At 37.4% G+C, this 21890-nt stretch overlaps 1 protein-coding gene across 32 annotated transcripts in view; it reads right to left on the minus strand.

The window, feature by feature from the left end:
• The window catches only part of TTN (titin), a 239931-nt gene that overhangs the window by 60063 nt on the left and 157978 nt on the right, over window positions 1-21890 (minus strand). For all 32 annotated transcript variants that reach the window (XM_088058544.1, XM_088058541.1, XM_088058539.1 and 29 more), the window contains 46 exons: window positions 21701-21848; window positions 21416-21593; window positions 21204-21325; window positions 20818-21105; window positions 20428-20724; window positions 20126-20312; window positions 19463-19578; window positions 19072-19371; window positions 18524-18823; window positions 18330-18435; window positions 17174-17370; window positions 16780-17085; window positions 16386-16664; window positions 15675-15974; window positions 15268-15570; window positions 14799-15170; window positions 14399-14701; window positions 13635-13934; window positions 13238-13534; window positions 12853-13137; window positions 12475-12768; window positions 11783-12082; window positions 11368-11676; window positions 11086-11276; window positions 10171-10600; window positions 9300-9608; window positions 8739-8887; window positions 8608-8640; window positions 8379-8508; window positions 7979-8278; window positions 7574-7891; window positions 7192-7488; window positions 6805-7104; window positions 5806-6120; window positions 5566-5714; window positions 4552-4702; window positions 4187-4468; window positions 3793-4095; window positions 3386-3688; window positions 2986-3267; window positions 2237-2536; window positions 1844-2146; window positions 1413-1721; window positions 1047-1328; window positions 489-788; window positions 54-347 (listed from right to left, as the gene is read on the minus strand). In XM_088058544.1, the coding sequence (XP_087914670.1) occupies window positions 54-347; window positions 489-788; window positions 1047-1328; window positions 1413-1721; window positions 1844-2146; window positions 2237-2536; window positions 2986-3267; window positions 3386-3688; window positions 3793-4095; window positions 4187-4468; window positions 4552-4702; window positions 5566-5714; window positions 5806-6120; window positions 6805-7104; window positions 7192-7488; window positions 7574-7891; window positions 7979-8278; window positions 8379-8508; window positions 8608-8640; window positions 8739-8887; window positions 9300-9608; window positions 10171-10600; window positions 11086-11276; window positions 11368-11676; window positions 11783-12082; window positions 12475-12768; window positions 12853-13137; window positions 13238-13534; window positions 13635-13934; window positions 14399-14701; window positions 14799-15170; window positions 15268-15570; window positions 15675-15974; window positions 16386-16664; window positions 16780-17085; window positions 17174-17370; window positions 18330-18435; window positions 18524-18823; window positions 19072-19371; window positions 19463-19578; window positions 20126-20312; window positions 20428-20724; window positions 20818-21105; window positions 21204-21325; window positions 21416-21593; window positions 21701-21848 (11917 nt within the window). The remainder of the gene's footprint in view (window positions 1-53; window positions 348-488; window positions 789-1046; window positions 1329-1412; window positions 1722-1843; window positions 2147-2236; window positions 2537-2985; window positions 3268-3385; window positions 3689-3792; window positions 4096-4186; window positions 4469-4551; window positions 4703-5565; window positions 5715-5805; window positions 6121-6804; window positions 7105-7191; window positions 7489-7573; window positions 7892-7978; window positions 8279-8378; window positions 8509-8607; window positions 8641-8738; window positions 8888-9299; window positions 9609-10170; window positions 10601-11085; window positions 11277-11367; window positions 11677-11782; window positions 12083-12474; window positions 12769-12852; window positions 13138-13237; window positions 13535-13634; window positions 13935-14398; window positions 14702-14798; window positions 15171-15267; window positions 15571-15674; window positions 15975-16385; window positions 16665-16779; window positions 17086-17173; window positions 17371-18329; window positions 18436-18523; window positions 18824-19071; window positions 19372-19462; window positions 19579-20125; window positions 20313-20427; window positions 20725-20817; window positions 21106-21203; window positions 21326-21415; window positions 21594-21700; window positions 21849-21890) is intronic.

A 21890-nucleotide genomic window follows, 5' to 3' on the forward strand; every position in this document is an offset into this window, starting at 1 on the left:
GCTTATAGAAAAAGAGAAAAGATAGGTGAAAAATATGAAAAACCAAAAATTACCTAGTTTTTCTTGACACTCTATTGGTATAGTTGTATCTGGAAGGCCAAGACCAACAATGTTTTGAGCTCTCACACGGAATTTGTATATTTTTCCTTTCTGTAGTCCTGTAACGACACAGTCTAGCATAGGGACTGTCTGGAACTTTGTCCATTCATCTGCACCATCTTCTTGATATTCCACCAAATACCCAGTTATCTCAGCACCACCATCACGATCTGGTCGATTCCAAACAAGGGAAACCTCCGTCTTGTCAACATCTACATGATGCAGGTTCTTTGGTGGCCCTGGAGGATCTTTTAAAATACAAAACCAAAATGGTTACTAGGATGAAAAATCTATGGTACCAGTGTATCATCTTCATACCAACAGGACAACCTCAAAATTACCAAATCCCTTATCAAGAAAACAGATCAATATAACTGAAAAACACTTACGAAGGGGATCTATAGCTTTGATAGGCTTAAGTGTTTCCACATATGGACCTCTACCATATTGATTCTCAGCTGCAACTCGGAAGAGATACTGAGTGCCTTCCATCAGATATTTAGCCATATGACTGCGTTTCTTGGAGGATGAAGAGATGGCTACCCACTGTGCAGAAGCTACATCTTTCCTCTCCACCACATAGTTGGTAATCACAGAGCCGCCATCATCTTCTGGTTCCATCCAAGTGAGATAGCAAGAGTCACTTCTAATATCACTGATTTTCAGATTTCTGGGTGGACCAGGCTTATCTAACATCAATAAAAATACAATCAGTTATTTATTTGGTAACCAAAGCATTTCTTAAAAAAACTTTGTAAATTTCAAGATAAATTGTGTTATATTTTGCGTAATTTTTAGTCCTTTTTCTATTTTTTTATATTTGCATAAAAATACAAATATAACTTGGTTTATAACTTGGTTTACAGATATTTTCCAGAAATTCCTTTATTTCTTAATCTCTAATTAGAGCAAAAAGAAGTTGTATAGAAGGAACACAAAAAGATTACCTAAGACCACAACTTTTACTGAAACAGTCTTTGAACCAGCTGGATTTTCAACTGTCAGGGAGTACATTCCACCATCTTCATGGACAGTGTTACGGATTTCAAGCTTACTGCCAACTCCTGTAACTTCAATATCAGCTTTGGGTGAGACCTCATGATCTTCTTTCTTCCAAGTAACTTTTGGGAATGGAACACCTTTAATAACAGCACTAAGTCTCAGGGTATCTCCAGCTTTTATATGCTGTTCTCGGGCCATATTAGCATCAAGTATTAACTCAGGAGGTTCTGAAATCAAAAATACAAGTTTTTACAAAGTGAGAAAGAAGAAGTCTGTTCTTAGGTAAACTTATCTGATTTTATTAAACTTACCAAGCCTGTCCTTTACTTCTACCGGATCAGGAACATGTGCTGGATCAGATTCGCCCGCCGCATTGACTGCCTTGACCCTGAATTTATAGGTTAATCCCTCAGTAAGACCAGTGACTTTGTAGTTTGTTTCAGGACAAGAATCTGCTGTAAGATTAGCCTGTTTCCATTCTTCATCTCCAACTTTCTGATACTCTACAAGGTAGCCAATTATCTTGCCATTTCCATCATGGCGAGGTGGCTGCCAAGATAAATCAACTGAATTTTTAGTTTTATCTACTGCTTCTGGATTAACAGGTGGACTTGGTTTTGCTGTTAAAAAAGTAAAAAAATAAAGAAATGGGAGAAAAAAGAGGAACTATTAGAATAATTTTCTAACTGAAATGGATTAAGTGCATTAAAAATTCAGTAAAAAATGAAATGTGATACTTTACCGATTGGATCTCTAGCAAAAATTGGCTTTGATGGTGGACTAGGATCACCTACACCAATTTCATTTTCTGCTGAAACACGGAATTCATACTGACAGCCTTCAAGGAGATCAGGTACTTTGAACTTTGTACCAGGGAAAATTGGGTCTTTGGTAGCTTTGACCCATCTTGTAGCCATTGTTTCCTTCTTTTCTAAAATGTAGTTTGTTATCGGCTTGCCTCCATCATATGGTTTGTTCCAAACCACTAATGCAGAGTCTTTGGTTACATCCTTAACGATTGGTTGCTCAGGTGCATCAGGTACACCTGGGGTGAGAAGAAAAAAATGAGTGTATGAGCATTACAAACAGAGTAAAGACTGGAGTATCCAAATAAAATTGAAAGCTAAAAACTTACGGAAACGATCCTTGGCTTTCATCTCATCAGAGATGAGAGGATCACTTATGCCATAAAGATTTTCAGCATAAATTCGAATTTGGTATTCCCTTCCTTCAAGCAGCTTGGGAATTTTGCATGTTGTCTTTACTGTGGCAGATGTAACTGGCATCCACAAGTCTTTGTGTGTATCCTTCTTCTCTATTATGTAATTAGTAATTTCACTGCCTCCATCATCTAATGGAGGTTTCCAGGAAACTACCATATGATCTTTAAAGACTTCATCAAATATAACTGGGCCTACTGGAGGTGATGGGCGATCTGTTTAAGAAAAAATAAAATATATCCATGCTTTACTATGAACTTCATGAAACAACACAGATTAAACTGTCAATACAGCAAATGCAGTGTAAAATTAGAAACTGTGATTGACATCACAGTTATAATAAGGAATCAAGACTTCAGGGCTATTCCTCTATAAAACATGTTTGACATCCTTAATTCTTAGGTGTATTTGGTGATTAACATTTTCTACAGTGTTGATTTTTTCTAAATGCATGTGGAGACATTAAATTATTCATGCTGAATAAACTAATTCAGAGTTAAATATGTGCTCAAAATTAATAAATAGCTTTTTGGTATAACCGAGAATACAGTAAATCAAATTATTGTAGTAAAGAACACATTTCAATACTTAAATTTTATAAAACTCAGTGAATTCTAATCACTAATAAAAACCACAGACAAAGCTGTTGTTCAGTAAAACCTACCAACGACATTAACTTGACAAAATCCTTTTCTTGATCCTGTGCTGTTCTCTACAGTAACACAATATTTGCCTGTGTCCTCACGGACAGATTTTAGTACCCCCAAACAAAGAGTTGTAGGAGTTGTCTTGATCTTTATTCTGTCATCCTCTTTCACAACAATATCATCCTTTAGCCAAGTAACCTTTGGTGCAGGTTTGCCTGAGTAACGTCCAGTCAAGCTGAAAGCTTCACCAACTCGGACAATAAGCTTGTCTCTAAAGTCAAGGTCAAGTGTGGGCGGAGCTGAAAGACAAAATTAAAATACACAATGTCCACAAATGTCAGCAATATTAATATGAAAAAGTAAGGAATCAGTAAATGTAATTACTATTTTCAAAAGAAATATGAAAAAGAAACATACCAATTTCATCCTTGCACGTGATTGGTTTAGTGCAAAATGATGGCTTGCCTTGTCCCACAATATTGCAAGCACTCACACGATACTCATAGGTGTCACCCTCTTTCAAGCCTTCTACAGTGAATTTCCTATCAAGCATTTTCTCCTTTGTAACTTTGTGGAATTTGTCTTTTCCAATGAGACGGCTCTCTAGAACGTACATGGTGATATCTGAGCCCCCATTATATTTTGGAGGGTTCCAAGTTAGTGTAACGGAGTTCTTGGTAACTGCTTTTACTTCCAGGTCTTCTGGACGGTCAGGAACAGCTGTGAATAAAGTAAAAACAAGGTAGATTCATTTTTCTATATATTCAGAATCCTCCTGTGTATTAATCTCATATGACAGTTATTGAAACAAAAACTGTTCTTACTTATTGGGTCTCTAATGAGAATCTCTTTTGTTGTTTCTGTGAAAGGACCCATGCCAATTATATTCTCAGCTGCAATTCGGAAAAAGTAGGCTTTCCCTTGAATGAGGCCCTGAACAGTAGCATTCTGTCTTGTAACTGTGTAGGTCACTGGAGTCCAAGCTCTATGGTCAGATTCACGTTTTTCAATTATATAGTTGGTAATAGGAGAACCACCATCATCTTCAGGAGTAAACCATGACAATTTACAAGAGTCGTTGGTTAAATTCTCTGTAAGGAGTGGCAATCCAACTGGGCCTGGCACATCTGAAAGCAAAGGAAAAATTGGAGTATTGAAGCATACATGCTGAATCTTATGAAATTGTACTTGTTCACAAGCACTGAAGATGCTATTTACCTAGCACATCAACAATAATTGTCTTCTTCCTCTCACCACCATCATTTTTAGCAAGAAGAGTGTATAAACCCTGGTGACTCCTTTTGCAATTCTTGATGACTAAAGAAGAACTAATAGCTGTTTCTTCAATTTTGGCTTCTTCTGGCAAAGCTTGCTCATCTCTGCTCCAGGTCACAGTTGGAGGTGGTTTTCCTGAGACATATGCTATGATCCGAATTACTCCTCCAGCATGAACAACAATTCTATCCCTGACACTTGCATCCAAGTTAATATCAGGAGCCACTGAGGGAAGAGAAATAAAAAGTCAATTATTTATTTTTCTTTGAGTTAGAGGTACTAAAAATGTAAAACAAAATGATAAATACCAATTCTGTCTTTCATTTCAATAATGTCTGTAACTTCTCCAGGCTCTCCGATGCCAGCAGCATTTACTGCTCTAACTCTAAATTTGTAAAAACAACCTTCTTTTAATCCTGCCACAACGAACTTCGTTCCTCTAATTTCTTTATCTTTTACCTGGAAAAAAACATTGTAACGTCAGCAAACATCACAATATCATCAATTTCTTTGCACAGTTTGAAACAAATCTTACATTAGAAATTATTTCAGATTTACAAGCACACAAAAGCATTAATCATACATGTATCTAGCCCACACAGAAGTAGTCAGAAATTTTTAAAGAAATGTATGTCATAGATCTACAAGCTCTTCTGAAGATTCATCTTTTTTTCTAACATATTCTAACACAGAAGGTTGTTAGAATTCAGCAGTTTAGAAACTACAATAGTCTGGTCTCAGAAGAATTACATGTATTTTTTGACACAAACTCATATAAGTGAGAGCAACAAGAAAGGGAATTCAGTCCTTTTCTTTTCAAACCTAATATAAAGTCTCTACCTGGAAACAGTATAGGAAATGTAGGTCTTACTTAAAATGAATCCATATATTAATGGAGATATAAAAAATGGCCAAGGTCTGCACAAGCTAAATTTTCAGTAAGGCACTATTGAAAAAAATTCAGAAAATGTAGAAACATAATAATTGTAAACGCCTAGGCATTTTTTGATACCAGTGACGGTTACTTTTCTGACAGTTCTAACTTGGCCTTCTGTGATTTTTTATCACATATTAACTACATATTTTCCCAGATCTTTAAATAAAAGTTACAAAATTCTGTATCTAGTAATTGCAAAGTTAACTTCATACTGAGGAAGGGCAAGCTTGGTCTTGTATTTTAAACATATGATGATAATTATGGTGCAAGCTTTTAGAAAACAACTTGAATAGCAAAACTTTTTAAAGATTTTTTTTTTTTCTGGAGCAATTCATATTGATAGACACAGAGAGAAGCGCAGATACTGCAATGATTTTCTACCTACCCGTTCCCATTCTTCCTTTCCTTCCTCTTTAAACTCAACAATGTAGCCAGTGACTCTAGAACCACCATCCTTTACTGGTGGACTCCACTCCAAGTCTACAGAAGACTTTGTCCAATCAGTAACTTTTGGTATAGGAGGGCCAGGTGGGGCTGAAAAATATCATCATACAGCATAACAATGTATTATATGTTCTTATTTGAATGTTTTCAAATATAGAAAAAAATAATTTAAAATATTTACCAATAGGATCTCTAGCAAGTGCTGGATCAGATGGCATGCTTGGGGGGCCAACACCAGCCGCATTGATAGCTGAAACACGGAACTGATATTCAGAGCCTTCAATAAGCCCTGTAACTTTGTATGAAACCCCCAGTGTCATAGGCTTGATAGGATCTCGGTTAACCCTGGTCCATCTCTTTCCAGTGGTTTCTTTGCGCTCCAACCAGTAACCAGTAATAGGAGAGCCACCATCATGTTCTGGCTCTTCCCAGTTTACCGTCATTGAGTCACGTGTTATACTGCTAACTGTTGGCTTGTCAGGAGGTCCAGGGACAGCTGAGGGGAAAAAATTCACACATAGCTTTTTAAAAAATATGCTAAAGGTACACGGAAATAGCTAGAGTGCAAAAGAGCTACACACTCACATGGTCACCATTGCACTAGGTAATAGCCATCTGCACAAGATTTCTTTCCTCATTTAATTTCTCAACCCTATTAAAGTGCATATAATTCTGAGAAAAATGAAATACCTTTTCTCCAAGTAAAAAAAAAATTGTCAAAAATTCTTTGTTTCTAGCCTTTCTGCATCAATGCCTCATTTTAGTGCCCAGCCCAACACTTGCTGTTTTAAGAGCCATTTTCTCTTGCCAGCCTAACATTCCTCCTATGTCTGAGCTATTCTGCCTAATTTATCTTTCAAACCTGAAGGTAGGAAATTGATGCTTTCTGGTCTATGAGGTTAATAGTGTCTCAAATACAACAGAATCACCTGAATCTTATCAAATAAACATTTATTTAAGCCTTAAAAATATTGAAATTCTACTTTAATATAACAGAAGGAGGGAGAAAACTATTTTAAGCACTACACATGCTTTAAAGAGCCAGGTACTACTGCTAAAACTCTTCAAGCTACTCTAGAAAACTTAGTGAAGAGAGAAAACCGTAGTGTTATTTAACAGCTGCTGTATGCATACCAGCATATGGAAACAACTGACAACTTGAAAGCTTATTTCTACTTACTGAAAAGGTTTCGTGCTGTTTCTGGCTCACTATCCAAAGGTTCTCCAATTCCATATTTGTTTTGTGCCATAATGCGGAACACATATTCATGGCCTTCCATCAGCTTGGGAACAGTGAATATGCATTCCTTAGGCTCATTAGTAACAGGCACCCATGTCTTTCTATTTGCTTCTTTTTTCTCTATAACATAGTTTGTAATCTTAGAACCTCCATCATCTAACGGAGGAAGCCATGATATTGTCATTTTATCGGCCAAAATGGATTCAAATTTAATAGGTCCTACTGGAGGTCCAGGACGACCTAGAAGACATTTTAAGAAAGAAGAATTAATCAAGTATCAAACAAGCGCTATTAATTAATGTAATTGTAAGAGTTCTTGATATGTACCCAGAACATTCAGCCGCATCTCCTTTGAAGCAGTTCCCAGGTTATTTACAGCTGTTATAGTATATAAGCCTGTATCATTTCTGCGAGACTGTTGGATCAATAAAGTGCAAGTATCTTCATCAACAATCTTGTTGACATGTTGGTCATACACCACTGGTGATTTGTCATCTGGTTTCTTTGGAGAAGCTTTTAGCCATGTTAATGTGGGGAAGGGTACACCTTTTATCTTGGCCACAATTTTAACATCAGTTCCTTCTTCAACTTCCATAAATTCTTTGAGCTCAATAGATGGTGGACCTACAACAAAATGTTGAAAAAATAGCATACAAAAATACTTCAAAATTTTAAAATGTAGTTTGTATTTACTAGTATCAGTACTTACATGTCTGGTCTTTAACAACAAGTGGGCCAACAGTGGCTGAAGGTCTGCTAGGACCTGCTATATTTACAGCTTTGACTCTGAATTCATATTCTCCGCCTTCTACAAGATCCTCAACAGTAAACTTTGTTTCTTCCACATCACGTCTATTGCATTGCTTCCAAGACTCTTTCACTTCTCCAGTACGATCCCAGCGGAGACATTCAACATTATAATGTGTAACAGGAGCTCCACCATCATTCTTCGGTGGTTTCCACGTCAGGCTCACTGTGTTCTTGGTTACAAGGCCAATCCTCAGTTTAATAGGCGGATCAGGAGGATCTTCACAAGCGAAACAGAGGAGTGAATAAATCCACTATACAATACCATGTGGTTTTAAAGGATTTGTTTGACTTTAATTATACTTACGGATGGGATCCCTGGCTGTGGTCCGCTGGATGGTTTCTGCAGGAGGCCCAACTCCAAAGCGGTTTTCTGCACGTACCCGGAAGAAATATTCTTGGCCAGTTATGAGATCAGGTACCACAAAGGAAGTACTGCCACAGTTTGGATTGACTTTAGTCCAGGCCTTCCCATCAATATTTCTTTTCTCTATAACATAGCCTCTGATTCTATCTCCACCATCATCATCTGGCATCTTCCATGAAAGTTTACAGCTACCTCTTGTGATATCACTTACTTTTAGGTCCTTTGGTGGACCAGGGACATCTGTTAAGATAAAAGCACAACAGACATGATTTTATATAAGTATGTAGAAAAATAAGACTAAACCCTAATATTTGGATACTTCAATATATGCAAGCCATACCAAGCACATTGACTCTGACATGCACTGTCTTTTGTCCTGCTTTGTTCTTTGCTGTAATACTGTATCGTCCAGAATGACTTCTGTTGCACTCTGGGATGATAATCTCTGAACGTGTATCAGTTGCTACCACCTGCATATTACAGGAAGAAAGAGAAGTTATAGATCAACTTTGAATACTTACATTTCAAAAATGCAACAATATTGAGGTTAAAAAAATTGCTTGCTTTACCTGAGCTTCTTCAGGTACATTATGACCTCCCTCCTATAGATAAAGGGAAATAATGTAAATGTAAAAGGGAATAGATTTGAGTGTCTAGAAACGGGTGTAGAAAAAAATCCAGAACAATTACTTTTACTAACCTTTGCTGCTGTTTTTGCTTTTCCTTCGTATTCCCAAAATGTTTTTGGAACTGGACGACCCTTAATAACAGCTGGGATTTTAATTGTTGTGCCAGCACGGCAAGAGAGCAAATCCTGTGCTCCAAGATCAAGGAAGATTTCTGGTTCCTCTGCAGAAATATTTAAATATATAAATTTTAAGAGCTCCTGAAAGTAAAGTTCCATCATCACTAAACTGAAATCCCCCAGAAACATGTGGAATCCATGTTCATGTGAGAAAGGTTGGGTGTGCAAAAGGCAAACTGGAAAGTATACAAACAGAAAAACTCATTGCTGTAAATTCTTCATAAAATAAACAGTATTTCATTAGTATGTCTGTAGGTGCTCATCAGTTTCCTAATGGAGCATTCCCTGGCCATGGATATCATGACACTTTCAAAAATGTGTGTCAATCTTTTGCTACATTCTTGTATAATTGTTTATTCTGTTTTGACTTTGGCTTGCTTGGCATCCTTTTTGAACATTCATAGAGGTAAGTGATATTTAGATACAAATATCTAAATCAGTTCTCAGAACTCTTACCTAGAATGTCTTGAACAGGTATTTCTGATGTTGCAGGACTTGGTTCTGATTCTCCAGCAGCATTTACAGCTTTCACCCTAAATCGGTATTTTCTGAGCTCTTTCAAGTTGGGAACAACACATTCACAAGTAGGAAAGAGTTTGTCTCCTTCATTCACCTTCTTCCATTCAGTACTACCTTCATCTTGCATTTCAACAATATATCCTTTTATAGGACTCCCACCATCCTTTTGAGGAGGCTTCCATGCAAGTGCTACAGATGATTTGGTTTTGTCTTTGACCTCTGGGCAAGATGGTGGACCAGGCACAACTGGCAAAACAAGAACAAGTCAAAAATACCTCAGTGTTAGTGTCCTGCTATATTTTTCTGGATAGTTTCTAGAAGAATGTCAGTATTTTCATTTCTTTACCTGTATATACAGTAGAAATCCTAGACTGTGCTTACTAATTACATATATTACCTATGTTAGCAAAGGACATTTAAGGTAAAAGGCATAAAGATTGAACAGTTTAACAGTAAAGTAAAACAATAATATTAAAATATGATTCTGATCTGAAATTTATATGGCAATGCCTACGTTGGTGTAATAACAGTATTAGATACATAAAAGAGATAAAAAAATTAAATTAAAACTCATTATTTTTAAAATTTTAAAATCAGGAAACTTTGTCTTAGTTTATATTCTCTTAGGTTTAATGCAAACAAAGCCTTTGATTAATCAAGTAAACGAATACTTAATTATAAATTATAGTAAATTAATATTTCATTAAAAATAATTTTCACTAATAAATTAAAAATAAGTAATATTAACACATTTTTTGTTCTGTTGTGGTACAGTCCTCTAACATAGTCATACAAATGATATACTTACATATGGGATCTGCTGCCAAAGCTGGATCTGATGGTTCACTGGGAGGGCCAATTCCAGCAAGATTTTCAGCCATAACTCTAAACTGGTATTCAACACCTTCAGCCAAACGAAGCACATTGTGCTCTAGACCTTTTACGGACGGTTTTGTTACTGGAGCCCTGTTGACACGTGCCCAGTAGACACCTCCCACCTCTCTCTTCTCCAACCAATAGCCAGTTATTGGACTGCCACCATTGTCCAAAGGAGGCTCCCAAGTCACCAGCATAGATGATCTGGTACGATCCAAAATTTTTGGCTTTCCAGGAGGTCCAGGAAGACCATAGGGATCCTTAATAACAACTTTTTCTGAGAGGCATTCATCACTTATTCCATATTTGTTTACAGCCCGGACCCTAAATTGGTATTTTTCATTTGTTGCAAGATTCCATACCTGAAAAAAGAGGATTTAAATCAATACGTGGCTAATTTCAGAATCAAATTATTTGGAGTTAAGCAGAAGTTTTCACTTTAACTTCTATCTTGCAATCTGACTGACATACCTATGTTTATGTGCTACACAGCTCTATGTGATGTCCTAAGGATACTCTTATTTCATGTGCATAGTAAACATAAATAAAATTGTCATTATGTTTGTTCTTGCAGTTGGTAAAAAAATTAAAAATTCTGGAAAATGGAAAGGAAGGTGTCTTCTCTCTAGCTCAGCTGAGGTTAAGTAGCAAAAGTCAACAATTTCTTCTGTTTTGTCACATGGGGGATAACACAGATACATGGATGGCAAACATTCATCCAGTAATTCTGGAGTCTAAATGGAGCATGAGCACAGGCACCTATGCAAGTAGCAGTTTCCAGAAAATATGTAATATTGCTATTTTTTATGCATACTGAAGTATGTAATAAAGATATTTTATAAATTACCCCAAATCTTCTCTCAACAGCGCCTTTGGAGACTTCTTCCCAGTCAGACTTCTTCTTACTAGCATCTCGTTTTTCAATAATGTAATGGGTAATTTCACTACCACCATTATCAAGAGGTGCATCCCATGTTAAATAGCATGATTCTGCTTTAATATCAGAAACAGCAAGATTTCTTGGTGGAGAAGGACGATCTGTATGAAAGCAATAGAGCACGGAGCTATATTAAAGAAAAGGCAAAGGCATTTTATTAGCTGTTATTTTATTAAAATGTTACATCCTTACCATACACTTCGACATGCACATTGCGAAATGCAGTGCCAAGACGATTGGTAGCTCTCACAGTGTAGGTGCCTTTATCATCCCTCACTGCTGCAGGCAGGATAAGTTCGGTTTTTGCCTCAGTTCTAGACACTTCTTCCTTGGTAATTTTAAGTGCATTGGATGTCTGGTCGATTAAAACTTCATTCTTGTCCCATTCAATCTTTGGCATTGGCAGACCTGTTACATCAGCAGGAATGTTAACAGGTTCTCCTGCCTTGACTTTGATAGTATCTCCTCTCACAGCCAAACGCAATGTAACAGTTGGAGGCACTGAAAAGAAGGAAAATGACAGAGTGAAGATGGTATGAAACATGAAACAGAAAGTGCCTTGAAATGTTCTAAAGATATTTATATGGATTCTTTAAAGCTGATATACCTTCATCGTCTTGTATAACAACATTGAGGGGCAGTGATGGCTCACTTTCTCCGATCTCATTGACAGCTTTCACACGAAATTCATACATATGAAGTTCATCAAGTTTTTCAACAAGAAGAGATGTTTTTGGACAGAGCCTTGCATTAACTCTTTCATAATCTTTTGAATCATGTCTCCTCTTCTCAACAATGTATCCTAAGATGGGACTACCACCATCACTGCGTGGAGGCTTCCAATCAAGTGTTATGGATGACTTTGTCCTCTCTGTGTACATGAACCTCTCAGGTGCTGTTGGAGGACCTATTAACACAGATAAATTACAATAAAAAAAATCATCAGAGAATTTTAAATCATAAGAATGCAGTAGCTAGCTCTGGCCTTTTAAAACCATAGTTTTTGTATGCAAAGAATCTGAGTATGATTATGGCTCATATAAAGTTTCTCATGTGTGTGGTGAAAAAAGTAGTAAGTAGTAATCTCAACAGGCACCAGTATATTGCTGTGTAAAGAATCACACTAGCTTCAGAGAACTGGTTCAGAAATCTGACTAAAGTAATGAAGCTAAGGCAGATGCCTATCCATGCAGCTGAAAAATAAACACACTTTCTGTACAGAAGAAAAGACAAAATGATTGTCTAATTAATCTGAATTTTTTTTTCTTTTTAAAAACCCTGTAAAATGAGTCATCTTACCTAATGGATCAACTGCAAGAATGGGTCCTATTTCAACAGGTGGACCAGTACCAAATTTGTTCTTGGCACTAACACGGAATTTATATTCCTGCCCTTCAATTAGACCTGTAATGTCACATTTAGATCTATCTGTGTCTACAGCTAGTCTCCAAGTATGCATTTTGGCATCCTTCCTTTCAACAATGAAGCCTATGATGTCACTGCCACCATCATCTTCAGGATCAGACCAGTTAAGCAAACACATCTTTCTGTTTGTGACCACAGGCTTTAGATCAAGGACTGGTCCAGGAACATCTGAAAAACAAAATCAAACAAATAAGGTAAAGCCCATACTGACCAAAAGAAAAGCTCTTTAATTTGCGAAAGTATTTTTCTTACCAAATACTTCTACTCTGGTTCCTGCAGATTTTGAACCACTGCTATTGGTAGCAGTAATTACATATCTTCCATGGTCTTTTCTCAATGCATTCTTAATGGTTAACTCAGATTTTGTGCCAACATTTTCAATAACAACTCGATCTTTGTCTAATTCACCCTCCTCTACAGTCCATGCAATGGTGGGAGTAGGACGCCCTGTCACAGTAGCAGGAATTTTAATTGTCTGCCCAGCCATGACCTGAATGCCTGCTTTCACAGAAACATCCAGCTCAACAGTGGGAGGCTCTGTGGAAGAAAGAGAAACAGTCCATTAGTTGAAGGGAGGGATTCAAACCCACCTTTTAAGCAGCTGGATGTTTATCTAAAAAGAATCCAATTGCAATACCTTTAGGCTCTGCAACTGTTGCGGGTTCAGTTTCCCCAGGTGGTCCTTCACCAGCTGCATTGAGTGCAGTAACACGGAGTTTATAGTCCGCACCTTCTCTGACTTCTCCAACTGTAAAGTGCAGGACCTTAATGGGTTTTGCTGTACAGCGTGACCACTCGTTTACTCCCATCAGTTGTTTGTACACATGGTAACCGGTGATATCTCCACCACCATTATACACAGGAGGTTCCCATTCTAGCTCGATGGAAGTTGCACTTGTGTCAGCAATCCTCGGAATCGGTGGACCAGGTGGCACTATAAATAAATAAATAAATAAGTAAGAGTAAATCAAAGTTAAAGGCTATGAATCCTATCTTGTCAACTCTCTGCTATTAGCTTCTGCTAAGTGACTTACTTATTGGGTCCTGTGCAGTTTTTGGATCTGATGGTGGACTAAATTTCCCAGGGCCAGCTGCATTTTCAGCACACACTCTAAAGATGTAAGTTAAACCTTCCAACAGTCCTTCAACTTTTACTTCCAGAGCATTCACAAGGTTCCTGTTGACCCGAGCCCAATGAGTACTATTGATTTCACGTTTTTCAATCCAGTATCCTATGATAGGGCTGCCATTATCTTTTGGTTCATTCCACTTAACCAGCATACTGTTGCTGGTTACATCTTCCACATCAGGCTTATTAGGTGCATCTGGTGGAGCTGAAAAACAAAAAGGTGGTTTTGCCATCATTGCTGTCTCTTCAGAGCTTACTCAAAGCTAATAGAAAACTCAGATAAAAGAAATTACTAATTTTAATTAAGAGTTTTTCTTCTCTCTCAGAACCTTTGATTCCTAACAGCGATCAGTAAGCAAATTTGCAACAGTTCTCTCTTTTGGTAAGAATACTAATCTATGAAGCACAGAGAATGTCACTATTCAGATGTTAAGTGTTTTAAGGGTAAAGTTTTATGACAGTGACGATCATTCTTATGTGTTTACTATTAAAACCAGATTTTTTTTTATAGTTCCCTGTATTTCAATGGTTTAAAACGTGCAATAGTTATCACATAGTTCAAGCTTCTTCTGGGAAACATCCATATAGATAAAGCTGAGTTTTCTAACAGTCTGTTATAGTTTAACATTTTGTTTTCTGAGAAGGTTGTTTTTCAAAATTAAAACTTACAGAAAGGATCTTTAGCTGTCATTGGTTTCGAAACACATGGTGGTCCTGCTCCAACTCTGTTTTCAGCAAATACACGGAATAGATACTCTTTTCCTTCAATCAGTTTTGTTACATGGAATTTGCAATGCCTGAGTGTTGAACTGACAGTGACCCAGCCCATATCAGCTTTTGTATTGTCTTTCTTTTCCAGTACATAGTTTAGGATTTCACTTCCACCATCATCAAGGGGAGGCTCCCACTTGCAAATGACAGAATTTTTCCTCAAATCTTCAAATACAAAGTTGACTGGTGGCCCAGGTGTATCTGTCAGTAAACCAAAAAAAGTAATGAGTAATCAAACTTTGTGCTTTTTACCCAATACTCTGAACAATTAGGTGTTTTGAGAATATTCTTTACATACCCAACACATTGACTTCACATGAGGCTTTTGCAACTCCATGATCATTTTCTACTTTAATTGTAAATGTGCCATGGTCAGCTCTAATGGAGTCACGAACTGATAGTATGGACTCTCCTTCCTTGTGGTTGTCAACACTCATGCGTTCTGGCAGGGAAAGCTGGAAAGGTTTCTCTTCTTCAGCTTCACCCTTCTTCTTTTTAGGTGCTGTTACTCTCTTTTTGATATCCTCTGGTCTGACAACTTCATCATTCCTCAACCAAGTGATAGATGGATAGGGTGACCCTGAAATATGTGCCTCAAGTATGATCTCATCACCTCTCTTCACCTCAAGGCCAGACTGTAGGTTTGCAGCAAGGAAGACTTTTGGAGCCTCTGTAGTAACAGAGAATGAGAAATGGAGCATAGAATCTTTCAATATGTCTGAGGATGTATGGCAATTAATAAAAATGATCTAATGAGAGATTCATACCAATAGGATCCACAGCTTTCACGAAAGGAGTAATCCGAGAAGGCTCACTTATGCCGGCAGCATTCTCAGCACGAACACGGAACTGATACTCATTTCCTTCCTCAAGGCCTTTCACTGTGTAAGTCAGTAAGGGTACCAGATAGTCATTGCATCTCTCCCACCTCTCTTTGCCCTTGGCAAGCTTTTCTATTATATAGCCCATAATCTTGCTTCCACCATCAAACAGGGGTGGTTTCCATGTAAGAGTTACTGATTTGGATGTTGGATTATGGACTTCAAGGTCGACAGGCGGATCTGGGGGCTCTGTGTAAGAGTAGATCAAAAGAGGGATCATATGAGAAAGGAGAGTATGAAGATTTTATTTAAAATTCAATTTTTAAAATTATTTAATAGAAAGGCAAACTTACGTTTTGGGTCTTCTGCAATGATCGGGTTTCTTAGTTCAAGATAATCACCCCCTCCAATCTTATTGACAGCTTTAACACGGAAGTAATATTCACAGTTTGGGATAAGATCTTTGACTTGCCATGAAAGCTTATTTTCACCAGACATGACTGGGATGTATGTTTTACGACCTGCTTCCCTGCGTTCCAGAACATAATGCAAAATAGGAGTACCACCATCAAAGTCTGGAGGCTCCCAGGATACTTTGCAAGAATTCTTAGTTATGTCGCTTGCTTTAATGTCTTTACACTGTCCAGGTGGACCTGTTTTAAATAAGAATGAAAAAATTAGTTAACTAAATAGATGTGAAAGTATTCTTATAAATATGAAATTATATTTCATTGCTTTGCTTTGCAGAAAGCAAAGACCACAAATGTGGATTACACATGATCTATATGAATTTATATTTCCAAAGGTGAAAATTAGTCAGAATTCTTAAAACATTTTTATATTTATATGCTAACTATTCAAAATAATCGGGCTTTGAGCAGTCACTGAATAGTTAAAGCAACTTGAGGTAAAGTGTTTTTTCGTGGGACTTCATAAGATCAATGCTTGTAGGGCAATCTACATGTGTCTGAGTTGAAGTGATTTGCCTTTCTAGTCCTTTCTTCTGTCAGCTGCAGAGCCCAAGTGAAGATAAGTATACTTCTCAAATGGAATTATGAAGTTACCTATGACTTTGACATTGACTGAACCAGTTGTTGATGCCAGCTTGTTCTCCAGTGTGATAGTATAAACACCAGCATCAGCGTGAACACTGTCTATCACTTCGAGCAATGCAGAGGTGTAGTCACTCTTCATCGTTGTTCTGTCACCAGCTTTCAACTCCTTGCCATCTTTGTGCCATGTTATAGTTGGAGATGGAACAGCTCTGAAGGGTACAGGGATACTTAGTTTCTGTCCTTTAACAACAACAATGTCACGAGTTTGCAGATCAATGGTTGGATTACCTGTAAAAGTAAGTATAATGTTATTAGAAAGTTGCCAAATACTATTCCATTTTTCAATTATGCAGACCTGGAAAAAAAAAAAAAGAAAAGAAAAGAAAAAGGATTCAATTCTTACAGTCTGGGTCTTTGGCAACAACTTTTTCTGAGATGTCTGATGGCTCACTAGCTCCAACAGCATTGACAGCTCTGACTCTCAGCACATATTCTTTGTCTGGAACAACACCCTCATCCACTTTACATTTTAGATCTTTAATTGGACGAGAATTGATTCGCATCCACTTTTCTGTTCCTGCTTCACACATCTCAACATTGTATCCAATAATAGGACTTCCACCATTTTTCTCAGGAGGTTTCCATGCAATGCAAATGTGCTTTCGGCCTGCATCTGTGACATGTAAATCCTGAGGAGGTGAAGGAGGACCTGCAGAAATGGAAAAGTATTGTGTGATTTTCCTCCCAGAACAGTACACTGCTTCTAAAATTCATACACACTGTATTATTCTACTTACTTGTTGGATCTTCAATATGAACGAGGTCAGTGGGTTCACTGGGATGACCACATCCAGCTTCATTTTCTGCACGAACCTGGAACTGTACATCTGTACCTTCAATGACATCTGTCACTCTATAATTGCAATCTGGACCAGCTGTCTTCCCAGCTTTTACCCAGCGAGTAGCTAGCTTTTCTTTCTTTTCAATAACATATCTGAAGAGATTACGGAAAATACTGTGAGGCACTTGAAATAGGAACACTTCAGTCTTCTTGGTCAAGAAAATAGATAAAAAGAGTTTAGAATAGTTTACACAATGGAAAAGTAAAGAGAATCATGGATAACAGATTCAATGAACTTTCTTCACAAATTAGCCACCTAGTCCTAGTAGGTGTCAGCGCCAAGTAGGGCTAACACCACTGAAAGACGCAGGTCTGAAAGTCAATTCTTGAACTTCATTCTGTTTTAGAACTGAACTGTGTTTTCAGGCTGTAGAGAGCTGCAGAGGCAAAAGAACCTCCAAGCAATACTTGTATCTTTGCTAGTTTGGATCTCAATGGTCAGTTCATTCAGAATATTTGTAGATATTATTTACTCGTCTGTCAAAATTCTGCTTAGGACAGGCTATGGCAAAGTAATGCAAATTGAATGACTTCTGTTTCTTCAGGCAGATGCCTGTAGTTGTCTGTTGGTTTAAGATGTGCTTTCTGTGATTGGGAAGGAGTAAAACAGTCTGAAAAGTGTTATAAAGAAGAAAATGAACAGAAAGGAGGTAAGTCTTCATTTTAGCTGAGTGTATGTGGTTCGAATGACAAACACAGGCAGAAGGAAAATGCAACCATATTTCTTGTTAGATGATTTTAAGTGCCTACTATTCTGCAGGAACTGAAGACTATGGTCACATTATTTTATTTTTTTTACACAGTTCCTTATGCTCTTTTGAGAGTGCTGACACACATTCACTGTTCATGCATGTTAGGTACTTTATTTGCATCATTTCTACATTTTAAAATCAAGCCCTTCATTGCTTTGACCACATGGCTTTTCTTACATCCATCGCATCTTTTTAATAAAAGATGTGCCAATTTAAAATTTAACTGTTTTGAGAGGACCATCTTCATTTTTTAAAAGATGTTTATCTATAGGAGCCTACACAAAATTAAAATGACCTTACCTTTGAATTGGTCTGCCACCATCATTCTTAGGTGGTTCCCATTTCAAATCAACATGGCCTTTTTTCACTTCAACTATTGTAAGGGCATATGGAGGCCCAGGGGTTGCTAAGGTTAAAAAAAAGGCACACATTAGAAGACTATGAATTCATGACATGTGAGCTACTGATCACTCAGAAAGCTAATCAAAACTTACTGAAAGTATCTTTAGCAAGCACTGAGTCTTCAATTTCACAGTAGTCACTCTGTCCAATGGCATTTTCAGCAGCCACACGGAACACATACAAAGAGCCTTCAGTCAGTGGGCTCACTGTGTACTTGGTATCTTTCACTGTTGTATCAACTGTCTGCCAACCTTTCCGCCTTACATCTCTTTTTTCAACAATGTAGTTGGTGATTGGGGAACCCCCATCTTTTTCTGGTACTGTCCATTTAAGATCTGCTGTATTTTTAGTAATATTAATAACTTCAAGCCATCGAGGTGGTGAAGGAGGATCTGCAAAATAGGGGAAAAAAAGTTAAACCAGGATGTTGCAATTCCCGTGAAAGATCTTGGAAGACAAGGAATATGCCGAAAGATTAAAACTTTATATTTCCTGAACTGAAGCAGGGCAGATTTTAGTATTTCATAAGCCTTCCAAGAGTTCATTTAGTACCTACAAAGACAGGCAGACATGGGGTTTTTTAGAAGTCAGAGAGATACTGCATGTATTTGCAGTAGCAGCACACTGAAACAGTACTCACAGAGCCTCTCCTTGCACAGCACAGGGTCACTGGGCTCACTGGGCTCGCTCTCGCCAGCCTTGTTCACAGCTCTTACACGGAATGAATATTCTTGTTTCTCCATAAGATCTTTGAGGAAGTGTTCAGTCGTGGGAACTCCTTCAGCCACTCTCACCCATTCGTCTGTTCCAGTCTTTAACAGCTCAATGACGTAAGATTCAATTTTTGCCCCTCCATCATGCTCTGGCTTTGTCCAGTTCAGGGTAAGGAATGTCTTGCCAATATCTTTCACAGTTGGCTTTCCAGGAGGCCATGGTGGATCTGGACAAGAGTTAAGTATTAATTATGTCATTGAAAACAATATTTTTGTTCTTGTTGCTAAATTAAACCATGAAAAATGTGCTTATTGTACCTATTGGATCTTTCACTAAGATTGGCTCTGTTTCCTTGCTTGGTTTTCCAGGTCCTGCAAGATTCTCTGCCAGGACACGGAACTTATATTTCTTCTTATTCGTAAGACCTTTGACTCTGGAAAGAAAAATTAAGTTTGATTAAACCAAACCTAGGCATTAATTCATTTCCAAAACATTATTCTCTTCACTCTTCATACTACAGATTACTTGGAAAATCTGAAAATATCGAAATTACTGCTACTGATGTCAACACATTGTCTGCCCTAAAATGGTACACCATGATAAAAACGAATGTTTTGAGAACCATCTTGGATTTTTGCATGTTCCATGGTTTTTAATTAATTAGAGCATCAGGAGAAAAAAACCTAAGGATTTTGGTAAACTGATACTTGAGATGACAATGTCTGCCATTTTAGGATATCTTATGAATAAGCATAGAAATTGTTAGGCAAGACATTTAAAAGGAAAAAAAAGATGAATAATTCTTCTGTAAAGATATCCTTTGTTCAAATGAATTTAAAAAGTAAGCTACCAGGGGTAGTTGGATCAAAACTTATGGAAACAAGGAAAAAGTAAGAACAATGTAAAACTTATTTTAAAAGCTTCTGTTACATTTTTATGTCTCTGTGACATATTTCACCCTAAACTGACTGCAGTCTTACTTGAATGTTGTATCTTTCACTGGCATTTTGTTGCATTTTATCCATTTATCCTGCTCAGGGTCATATCTTTCAACCCAGTAGCCAGTTATGGGGCTGCCACCATCTTCATCTGGTTCATTCCATGTTAAAGTGACTGAATCTTTAGTGACCTCTGTAGGCTTGAGACCTGTTGGAGGGCCTGGTGGATCTGTATAAATTAATTAAAAAAACAAAAAAACAAAAACCAAAATAATCAGACAGGGTTTTTCTTTTCCTTCCTGTTAAAATACTGTAATAATTTATCATTAATTTAATTAACTAACCAAATGAATATTTGGCAATGATGGGGCTACACTGTGCTGGCTCCCCAACACCATACATGTTTTCAGCACTGACTCGAAACACATATTCTTTATGAGGAGTTAAATTGGTAGCTCTGAATTTTGTATCTTTAATAGTTGATGACAACTTGTCCCATATTTCACTGTCTGTAGCTCTTTTCTCAAGGACGTAGTTGGTAATTTTAGAGCCCCCATCATCTCGTGGAGGATTCCAGGTTAGAAGGCAGGATTCATTTGTGATTTCTGATACATCAAACGCAGCTGGTGGACCAGGTTTATCTGTAGAGGACAAGATGTGAATATTAATTTTCTGCTTGCATACCTTGGTACATTACTAATGATTTATGTAAATAACGTAAAGTACATGCATACCAAGAACATTAACTTCAACAACAGCAGTAGCACGTCCACTGGAATTTACAGCTTCTATAATATAGGTTCCACTGTCACTCCTCTTGCTGTCTGTAATAGTGACTGTAGAATGATTAGGTTGGCTTTCAATGGTGATTCTGTTGTCAGGTCTCAAAATTTTGTCAGCCTTGGTCCAAGTAATCTGGGGCTCAGGCTTTCCAGTCACTTTAGCTGGCAGCTCAATTTTGGTTCCAGCTTTCACAGTAAGTCCAGCAAGAAGCTTCACATCTAAGAAAATTTCTGGAGCCTCTGGTTTAGGAGAGAATTAAAATGTTGTTAGAGAAACAGTATTTCAGAGACTGGTAGAAATAAAGCAGCTATGGCAATTTAGCAAGTGAAGTAGTTACCTTTTGCATCAATGGCCTGAATATCATCTGTTGGCTTACTTGGCCTACTTGCTCCCATTCTGTTCAAAGCCTTAACCCGATAAGCATACCACTCTCCTTCCTTGAGCTTTGTTACTTCCATTCTGTCAAAACCAAAAAAAATTCAAATATTTAGAGTGGTGAAGACGGCACAGTTAGTTAAGAGGATATATCTACTGTGTTGATTTACTTACTTTGTTTCAATAACAGGCTCCCCACATATCTCCCACTTGTCTGTGCCACGTTGGGATTTTTCTACCAGATAACCCTTAATGCGTGCACCACCATCGTATTTAGGAGGCTCCCATGTTAGGAAGATTCCTTTTGATGTTGGATTTCTCCATTTAACATTTTCTGGTGGGTCAGGCACCGCTATTAAAAATTAAAAACATATGGAGTATTAGAAACCAGCCTAAGGAAAATATATTATTTTTATATCTTACTTTGAAGAAAATCAGCAAAATTTCAAATATGCTTACTTGCTGGTATCGACATATTTACAGGTTCATCAATATATGCAGGTTCTCCAGGGCCACATTTATTGCATGCAAAAACCCTAAATAAATATTCTTTCCCTTGGACGAGGTCAGGTACAGTGAACTCTTGGTCAACAATATGATCCATAACCTAAAGAGAAGAAAGGTTCCAATGTAATTGGAATGAAGTCCA

Source organism: Pseudopodoces humilis, chromosome 8 (genome assembly GCF_049639895.1).
Source record: "Pseudopodoces humilis isolate 2021_Gansu_Grassland_sample_001 chromosome 8, ASM4963989v1, whole genome shotgun sequence".
Classification (NCBI taxonomy): Eukaryota; Metazoa; Chordata; class Aves; order Passeriformes; family Paridae; genus Pseudopodoces; species Pseudopodoces humilis.